Source organism: Arachis ipaensis, chromosome B07 (assembly GCF_000816755.2).
Source record: "Arachis ipaensis cultivar K30076 chromosome B07, Araip1.1, whole genome shotgun sequence".
Classification (NCBI taxonomy): Eukaryota; Viridiplantae; Streptophyta; class Magnoliopsida; order Fabales; family Fabaceae; genus Arachis; species Arachis ipaensis.
The window spans coordinates 14,437,176-14,446,523 of record NC_029791.2 but is presented as its reverse complement, the minus strand read 5'-3'; the positions used below and the strand labels follow the sequence as shown (position 1 = coordinate 14,446,523).

At 36.2% G+C, this 9,348-nt stretch overlaps 1 protein-coding gene and 4 long non-coding RNA genes across 5 annotated transcripts; all 5 read right to left on the bottom strand.

The window, feature by feature from the left end:
• On the bottom strand, positions 3,814-4,435 carry LOC110264478. Its single transcript, XR_002350660.1, has 3 exons — positions 4,224-4,435; positions 4,060-4,153; positions 3,814-3,974 (listed from the first exon to the last, which is right to left on the bottom strand). It is a non-coding gene; the product is annotated as an uncharacterized LOC110264478 (long non-coding RNA).
• On the bottom strand, positions 4,723-5,126 carry LOC110264479. Its single transcript, XR_002350661.1, has 2 exons — positions 4,941-5,126; positions 4,723-4,825 (listed from the first exon to the last, which is right to left on the bottom strand). It is a non-coding gene; the product is annotated as an uncharacterized LOC110264479 (long non-coding RNA).
• On the bottom strand, positions 5,714-6,075 carry LOC107608636. The gene is made up of 3 exons (XR_001612952.2): positions 5,970-6,075; positions 5,820-5,894; positions 5,714-5,746 (listed from the first exon to the last, which is right to left on the bottom strand). It is a non-coding gene; the product is annotated as an uncharacterized LOC107608636 (long non-coding RNA).
• On the bottom strand, positions 6,125-6,317 carry LOC110264477. Its single transcript, XR_002350659.1, has 2 exons — positions 6,270-6,317; positions 6,125-6,182 (listed from the first exon to the last, which is right to left on the bottom strand). It is a non-coding gene; the product is annotated as an uncharacterized LOC110264477 (long non-coding RNA).
• Positions 6,896-7,715, bottom strand: LOC107606765. Its single transcript, XM_016308788.2, has 2 exons — positions 7,351-7,715; positions 6,896-7,237 (listed from the first exon to the last, which is right to left on the bottom strand). Exons 1-2 carry the CDS (start codon positions 7,652-7,654, stop codon positions 6,954-6,956), a joined length of 588 nt encoding a protein of 195 aa, XP_016164274.2. The 5' UTR covers positions 7,655-7,715; the 3' UTR covers positions 6,896-6,953.

Genomic DNA, 9,348 nt, shown 5'->3' with positions numbered 1-9,348 from the left:
TCTACTTATGTTCAATATTATGTTTATATTTATTTTGTTTTTAATTTTAATTTTGATTTATTATTTTATAATTTTATTGTTGTTGTGTGTTAATTTTGTTTGTTGAATTTGATGTTGTTATTTCTGAATTTAAATAATGTGTTATTATTGTTGGTGTTCTTAAATCTGATTATTAGTATTTGATGAGAGTAAAAGAGGTGGTGGTAGTGGAGTAAGAGAGATGGTGGTAATGGTAAAGATGCTGGTGGTGGTGGAGAATATTTTTGTCTGTAAAAAATTAAAAAGACGATTTTAATATGAAAAAATGTTAAGAACGATTTTAAATAAAAAATTATGTTGGAAACGATTTCGATTCTGACCTTAAACGTTAGGAACCAAAACAATACTTACTCTTTCATATAATGTATGTAGTATAATAGTAATAAATTTCTGTTTAATTAAGTTGGTAACTAGTATCTCAATTTGGTACCTTAATCATTTTAAATTCAAGTTTAAATAATTAAAAAAGTTTATAATATTTTTAAAATAATGAAACAAAGAAAAGTTATATATTTGTTTCAAATGATATTGGTATATAAACAATACCCAAAAGTAATAAATGATATTCTATATTTTTGAAATCCTTATTATTAGACAAAAATATGTTAAATGCTAATTGAGTTCATTTAACCAGATTTAAAATATTTCTTTCCCTTTTCGTTTTCGTTATTTTGAGATTTCGTTGTTCTTCATCTCCCGCGTCTTCCCTCCTTCTTCTCCATCGTTCTTTTCCTCTCCTTTTCTCACTAGCATCTTCTTCGTTTAGGTTACCTTTTTCTCTCTCTGCAACTCGAGCTTCGTTTTCTATTTTTGATTTGTTGTTTTCTGAAATCAAAGTTTGATCTCGTTTTGAAGATAATGGATCATTCAACCTCAGATTGTCAGTTGAATGCAGGCGAAGTGGATTATGAGTCAGAATCTAACGAAGTCCCTGAGGTTTGATTTACATAGGATTAGTATGAATTTTCTTTCAGTAATTTGTATAGCATTGTGTAGTTGAAAAATTGCTGAACATTGACTGTGAAAGTAACACGTTTACCTGAATCTGTCGATTCAATGTATTAGTTGTGATTAATTACCTGGAATTTGTAGCAGACGCTCGGGTGTAGATCAATTCTTGTTTGGGTGTATTTTAGCTAGAAGTGTGGGTGTATCTACACTTTACTGGTTTTTTGTTATTTTGATTGACTTGTTGTTGTTCAGGTGTATTATAACAGACATGATTAGGTGTGTTTTTAGTTTTTGAGATGGTGTATATCTGCAGGCTGTGTATTTACAGTTTATGACTTTAAAAGTCATTCTGTAGTTGAGTTGTTGCGGTTCGGGTGTATCGTATTAGACATGATTGGGTGTATTTGAATCATATCTATGGGTGTATTTACAGTTCTGACACGGTGTATTTTGCAGCCTCTCTCAGTTGTTGATGACGAGCTTGTTCCAAAGGTCGGAATGACCTTTACCACCCTTGAAGATGCTGAAAAATTTTACAGGAACTACGCCAAGGCTGCAGGTTTCTCTACAAGAGTTCGGTGCACAAATAGGAAGGGAAACGAGATTAAGAACCAACTGATTACATGTAGCAGAGAGGGAAAATGGAAATCTAAAATATCTCCGACCGAGAAGACCAATCCGACAGCCGGTCTAAACTGTCCTGCAAGAATTTATATACACACATTGAAGGATGTCGGTGCTTGGATCATTTCAAAGGTTGTGCTGGATCATTCACACCCCTGCTGTCCAAGCAAAGCAGAGATGCTCAAACAGCACAGGGAACTAAGCATGTCCATTCGTCGTACGATAGAGAATAACAAGGAGGCTGGTATCAGACCTAGCAAAACCTACCAATCATTTGTTGCGGCTGCCGGGGGTCACCGCGAGCTAAATTTTATCGAAAAGGACGTGAGGAATTACATTACCAGGAAAGTGCGGAATGTTTCCGAACAAGAAGATGCAAAGAAATTCGGAAAATATTTGTTAAGAATGAAAGAGAAAAATCCGAATTTCTTTTTTGAGCTCCAACTCGAAGAGGATCAATCGATTAAGCTCGCTTTTTGGGCCGATGCAAGAATGGCTTTCAGGTAATATCTTTTTAAAATCTGCATCAGAGGTGTAAATTGCATGTTTTCTCGGGTGTATTTATAGACTGTGTTTGGGTGTATTATGCAGATCTGTACGAAGACCGTCACATATGGGTTCCTATCTATCTGGATCACCACTTCTGGGCAGGGATGAGAAGCACACAAAGGAGCGAGAGCATGCATTCATTTTTTAACAAGTATATCACCCGGAACAGCTCGCTTATTCAGTTCGTCAAACAATACGATAATTGCCTCGGAAGCAGGGAGCAAGCAGAGAGAGAATCAGATGCTGCAGATTTTCATACGCTCATACCGTGTGCAACCAAATCCTGCATTGAAGCTCAGTTTCAAGATGCGTACACTCACGCAAAGTTTAGGGAAGTCCAAGCGCAATTCAGAGGAAAGGCGAATTGCATCACCAGATTAAAGAATTCTGCTCTAGGCTATTCAGTATACGACGTCGAAGAACAAGTTTCCAGCTCAATATTCAACAAGTTCGTGGTTACTTACGACTCAGTGGCAGCCGAGGTAAAATGCCAATGCTTATTATTCGAGTCGAGAGGGATACTGTGCCATCACGCACTAAGCGTGTTAAGCTTCGAACAAGCAAGCCAAGTGTCACCGAGATACATACTGGAATGATGGAGCAAGAAGGTAAAGAGGCGACACACACACATCAAGAGCAGCCACAACGAGCCACTAATGGAGCCAAGAAGCAAGAGGTTCGACCAATTGGTTTTTCGTTCGCAAAATACTTGCGAATTTGCCTCCGAATCGGAGGAGCTGACTGCAATTCTGCACCGTGCGTACGATAACGTCATGGCCGAGATGGAATCATTAAAAGCCAAAAGGAAGGGGACATCTTCTTTATCCCACGAAGACGCTAACTTGGAATCCGTTAACGAGCTTCAAAGCCCGCCAAGGATTCGAACAAGAGGACGTCCAAAAAACAGGCTAGGTTCAAAGCTGGAGAAACAGATCGCAAATGCCACAAAGAAGAAGAAGACGAAAGTTTTAAGCGAGGTAAAAGTACTGTTCTTTAAATTTGTGGCGATTGAGTTTATTTTTCTCGTTAATAGTTTAGGTAATGTGTGTGTGTTATATTTCAGATAAACCTATTTGATGCTGCATCAGCGGCGCATTCAAATTGCAGCCAATATCAAGGACACGTTATGAGTTATCAGTTCAGGGTACCAGGAGCAGGGGATAACTCGTTGGGTGTATAGTTTTACAGAATATGGGTGTAAAAGCACGGTTATTTTGGGTGTATTTTCGTTAATTCACAATTTACATATAGACACATATATAGATACATATAGAACAAAAGCTGTAAAAATTCTCAGGTTATAGGTTTATATTTGATTTGATGTTTTTCTTCATATTTTAGTACATGTAATTCATACATTTTGAATACAGCACAGACAGTTTGGGTGTATATTTTATCCAATCTTGGGTGTATTATTAGACTTGCGTTGGGTGTAACAGTTTATAATTTGCGTTTATATATTCCTTGATTTTTCCTTCATATTTTACCACCTGTAATACAGCTTTTGAATATATCACAGACAGTTTACAAGCACAGATAGTTTAACTATGGGAAAAAATATACATGGAATAGAAGTTGTTGATAAATGGCAAATATTTACATTATTTGTTCAATTTACAAACTACCAAGCAGTTGGATTACCCAGTTTCAATATCAGCAGAATTAATCTGACAAAATGGACTTAATAATACAGAGGATGGCTTCGACAGCCTTATAGCACTACTCTCTCTAATTGCCTGATCTCTCTGTGTATTCATCTCACTGAATAGTATCCGGGAAGCGTACTCCACTCTATAGTGGTCCACCTCCTCCTACAATTAAAAAGTATATTCTGTTTAAACAGCAATATTAATTCAGTAAAGTAATACAGAGTTATATGATTCTAAAGACAGTTACCTGTGGCCAATTATCCCATTGATACTTTCCCTTTTTGATGTTTTCCGGCTCAATTAACTCCATCCACTTCATAACGTACACAGCGCAGTCATAGCTGAAAACGAAGAAAATAAATTACAAATCTCATTTACAAAAGTTTAATGGTCAGAGTCACAAATTTATACCTTGTTTTTTGGCCTGATATTTTAACATATGGTGATTTAATTTCCTTTTCCCTCTCCCCTTTCTGCAGAGGTCCCCCGCCGGCATATGTTATCAATCTTGAAAATACGTATCCCTTAAATACGAAAACAAATCAGTAATACACCCGAATGAATGGACAAGATACACCCAACTGAATGGACAATATACACCCATCAGAACTAAAGAAATAGACCTATCTATTAAAGTAAAGAAGACAGAGGCAACTTATAGTGAATTTATTAATGGCCTTTCTCTCATCGGTGGGAGCTTTTTTGTGTAGCGGGTCAAGTATTTGACATTTCCGCTTTCTTGTATTTATCAGCCATAACCACCAATGCCCCGAGTAGCAGATAGGGGCAAAAATCTGAAGGATTGCCACACGTGAACAGTGTGTTATTTTATTTTGCAAATAAGTAAATAAGCATACTAACAAATTTAGCAAACAAAAACTTACATATGGGTGCGAAGTCAATTTTTTTATATCTATGAAGGGAATGAAACTCGGGTAGGCTTCCACCCTGAATTCCTTTTTCGTTTTTGGTGATACGAATTCCCCGTTTGGGTGATCCGAAAGTGCCATGCACTGCAAGAATTGCGAATCAAGAAATGAAATACTAAACTTACACCCAATGGAACGTAAACAATACACCCAAATCAATACAGAAAATACACCCAAAGTTCGGAGAAGTAACACTTACCACAATATCGGGGGGGGGGGGGACAATTTGTTCTTTAAACCTCTTTTCATTTTTGTTGTTGAGGATGAGGCAGATGGCAGATACAATCTAGAAATATATGCCAAAATCAATTTTACATTAATAAGCATTGTAATTGACTTTGGTGTAAAAACAGTAATCTTATTCTAATATTACCTGAGATTCTATATCACTAAATCAGACGGACTCAACCTAGAATACACCCAAAGAAATTCAAGAAATACACCCGAACAATTCAAAAAGAAGACAGGCTTTGTTTTTTTGAGAACTTACATACTTGCAGTTTTTGCTTTTTTTTCCTGCCTTTTTTTTCTTGAATAAAATAATAAAGGGCTTTTTTTTCTAAAAAAAATATATACAGAATTAGAAGTAGAAGGGTAATAGAAGAACAAAAGTAACGGTTATTTGAAAGAGAAATTACATGCTCTGTGACAGCTGGTTTACACTACTCTGTTCTGTGTGTCCTTGAGAGGAAGGACTATCACTTCCCAAGTTCACAGCCGGTATTCTATAACAGATTTCATGTTATTCAGACAAAATAAGATACAGGTATAAAATGAATGCACAAGATACAACCAACCGAATGGACAATATACACCCAACACAACAAACTTAATATTCCAACTTATTAAACAACATACACCCAACTTGATCCACACAATACACCCAAATGGTTCCACAAGATACACCCAAATCATGATAACAAGATTTTATTAAATAATAAAGCTTCTTACGTTTCAGACGACACATAGTGACCTTCTGTCGATCGCAGGTCAGGTTGGTTCTCCCTGCGAAAAAAGAAACAATTATTAGCATACAAAACACAACAAAATATGAAATAGACAGCCCAGCAAGACATACCCCTCTGCAGCAGATTTATCAACGTTTTGCCCTAGCCATTCATCCAGTTCGTCACTTGATATTTCATATGTCTCACTACATTCATAAAAGAAGATGTTAACAAAAATAGCTACGATGATAGACGGTAATATAGCTTACGAGGTACTGTACCCGTCAAAGTATTGATCTTCTTTAGGAGGTGAATCCTCCACAACAACTTTTTTCTTTTTTGGTTGTGTTCTGGGTGGAAAAAAAAGAGTACCAATCAGAAATAAAAAATTAATTTTATCACAGAATATTATGCAAAGAAGTGCTTACTTTTTTGTTGTTGTTTTTGTTTTTTTCTTTTTCTTCTCCTTCTCTGCAGGTGATGATTCTTCGCTCCTATAAGTTGATAATAGACACTTCAGTTAATACACGAAATCTTTATAATGAAGCCAAAAGAAAGGAGTAATAATTTCAGGACATTACTCATCACTTGGTTCAGATTCAGATTCTGAATCAGAATCTGACTCCTCTTGCCTCTGCTTTCTTTTTCTGGAGTCCATTCTGGAAGGCAAAGAATGATTATTTAGAACATACTAAAAATACACCCAACGTGATCAACAAAATACACCCAACTCGAAAAAGAAATTACACCCAAGTATGGTACTTACTTTTCCCCTTTTTGATGGGGTATTTTCTTGCTGAATCCTCTGAGTCTTGTTGAGTCTCAGACTCAGAGGTAGAAGTGTCACTGTCAGTAGCTGTTTCTGTCTCCGAAGACGATGTTGGACTCGCCTTCCTTTTTTTTGTTTTTTTGATTTCTTGTTTTTTTTCTTTTTTTCTTTTTTTTTCATTTTTTCTCTTGCTCTTGTCTCCGCCATCTTCACAATCCCCTGAAACATGAGATATTTTAGCTAGCAGCATTCAGGTAAATAAAATACAAGCAACATATTATGTTTACTTACCAAAATTTTTCTCTTTCTGCAGTCATTCTTTCCACCAACTGCTCCTTAGTCCAGTTGGCAATCCAAGGCTTTGGTGGTCTTTCAGCCCTCTTCTTGCCTTTGTTTTCAAAAAGATGAAAGTATATTATCATGAGGGCAAAGAGGCAGCCATCAATTGCCTTCTTCTTCTTCTCCTGGTAGTCTGTGATGCCCTTGATCAAGAAGGTCAAAACATGCCCCCCCAATTTCTCTCCGATATGCCGTCCATCTTAAAAATTGGGGCGAGGTGCACGGGCGATATTTTGTTTATCGTCGTTGGAAAAAGGAACGCCATCTGTATGTAGAGGATGAATATCCTCTTGAACATCAGGCGTTCCTCTTCGCTGCCAACGCCTATTTCCATCATTTCATCGGTAAGACTTTTGAAGGTCTTACCCTGGAATCTTCTATAAATTATTTTGTCATCATCAGAAAGTTGCTTATACTCAACTTTCTCAGGAAACAGATTTCCTACAAAAAAGAAAACGACAAAGTATCAAAATCGGTTCAAAAACACCCAAGCATCAACCTTAAATACACCCAAGCATGAACTTAATATACACCTATAATTTTGAGCTAGTTACCTGTTGCATTGATGCCAAGCGCATCACCTATTGTCTTTGGTGTTATTTGGAAAGAACCATATCCTGTCTTCAGTCTGTTCTCCCCAAGTTTGAAGTTGTTTACCAGTTCCCTTAAGAGTTGGTGATCCACCCTTAGAGGTGGGACGTGCATCAACCCACCAAATCCGAGATCCCTGACAATTGCCTTCTTCTCCTCAGTCATGTTTCTGAACTTATCACTCAGGAGATGTGTGGCACACTTAAGGTCCTTTGTTTGGTTTCTTGCTGCCATTTTGTCTGAAACGAAAAATACACCCAAAGACATCAGTAATATACACCCATATATATGAGTCAGATACACCCATTAATAACAGTAAGATACACCCATAGATATGATTCAGATACACTCATTGATAACAGTGAGATACACCCATAGATATGATTCAGATAAATCCATATATATCAGTCAGGTATCACTCAAACATGCTTCAATATCAAATTAATTGAGATATCAGTAAGATACACGCATATATGAGTCAGATACACCCATTGATAACAGTGAGATAATGAGATAGATATTATTCAGATACATTCATATATATCAGTCAGATATCAGTCAAATATGCTTCAATATCAAGCCACATTACAAGTTCAAGCAGTATACACCCCCCAATCTACGGAATAAACCCCCAAAAATCAACAACAGTAGCAGGAGAACTTAGAACAAGAACATAGAACGATGTAGAACTTAGAAGAACGACGTAGAACTTAGAACAGTGTAGCAAAGAAGCAAGAATAATAGCCCAGTAAACCCTAGAAGAACGACGTAGAAGAAAAGTAGAATATACAGTAATCTTAATGAACTTACGTTGAGTGTTGTTGCTTTGTTTTCTCTTCAGATTCTTCACGGAGAGTTTGATGTTGTTTTGATGGAGGTTTCGAACAAGATTTGTATATTTTGAACTTTGATTTTTGCTCGAAAATGGGAGCGTTTCCTTGTTTTCGAAGCGTTTTGAGAAGTGGAAGAAGTGGAGGAAGTGGAAGAGTCTGCCATACGTAACCGTTTGTGTTGAGCGCGTGATTTTGACGCGCCATGTTATGCTTCGTTATGCGCGTGTCTTCGATTTGGGCTGGGCCAACTTGGATGCTTGTAAAAAGCGTAATAATTAGTTATGACTACAATTTATTATACGGTATTATTCTCGGATGAGGAGGAGAATAGTTCTAAATTCTAAGGTTTAAAAGCAAGTGAGTTAAGTATTTAGTTATGTGGTTTACAAAAATGAGTTCTCCTTTTCGATTTAATTCTATAGTTGCCAAAACTTGTAAGGACATAGTAAAGTTGAACACTTTTTCCGCTTCGGAAGTTTTAATGGGTTTGCTATGGACCCCTAAACAGTCGCATAACAACATCAACTTTGGTTGCACCAACATTGTCGTTACTTTTTACTCCTTTTTCTTCTTCTTCTTCTTCTTGTTCTCTGCTTTCTTAGCAGAGGTTACCCGCGCCTTATCTTTTTACAATAAAACCAAATTTGACTTGTATCTTTGGTGGGGCTGGTTTATAACTTCGACGGTTTTTGCTTTCGCGGTTGTCCTCTTGGCGATGGCGGTGGCTGTAGAGTTTAATATGCACTTGAAAACGAATGTGACATGTCATAGTCGCTTTCTTTCTTCTCTTTTGAACTATAATCTTGACTTTGTTAAATTTCTTCCTTAACTCTTCCTTATTCTTATTTTATTTCTTCTTATTGTTTATCCTGCATTTCTCTTCTTCCTTTTTTTAATTAGGTTAACAGTATCGTTAGTTATCCTTAGATTATATTAGATATATTATAAAGATATGAATAATATTTTATCGTGTTTTTATTCAAATACAATTACAAGCAATAAACTTGCAATACTACATCATTTTTCTAATGTATGTTCATCTTTTATTTATTTATGAAAAAAAATTTAAATTTCAGAAATTTTAGTTTATATTTATCAATATTTTTAGTTCACAATTCAATATATCTT

What these genes read in the sequence shown, in the direction of transcription:
- LOC107606765 (XM_016308788.2), bottom strand. Translation starts at nt 7,654, where the DNA reads ATGTCTTTGGGTGTATTTTTCGTTTCAGACAAAATGGCAGCAAGAAAC. An exon ending in GCTTGGCATCAATGCAACAG is followed by an intron (nt 7,238 to 7,350) that starts GTAACTAGCTCA and finishes TCTTTTTTGTAG; the next exon opens with GAAATCTGTTTCCTGAGAAA.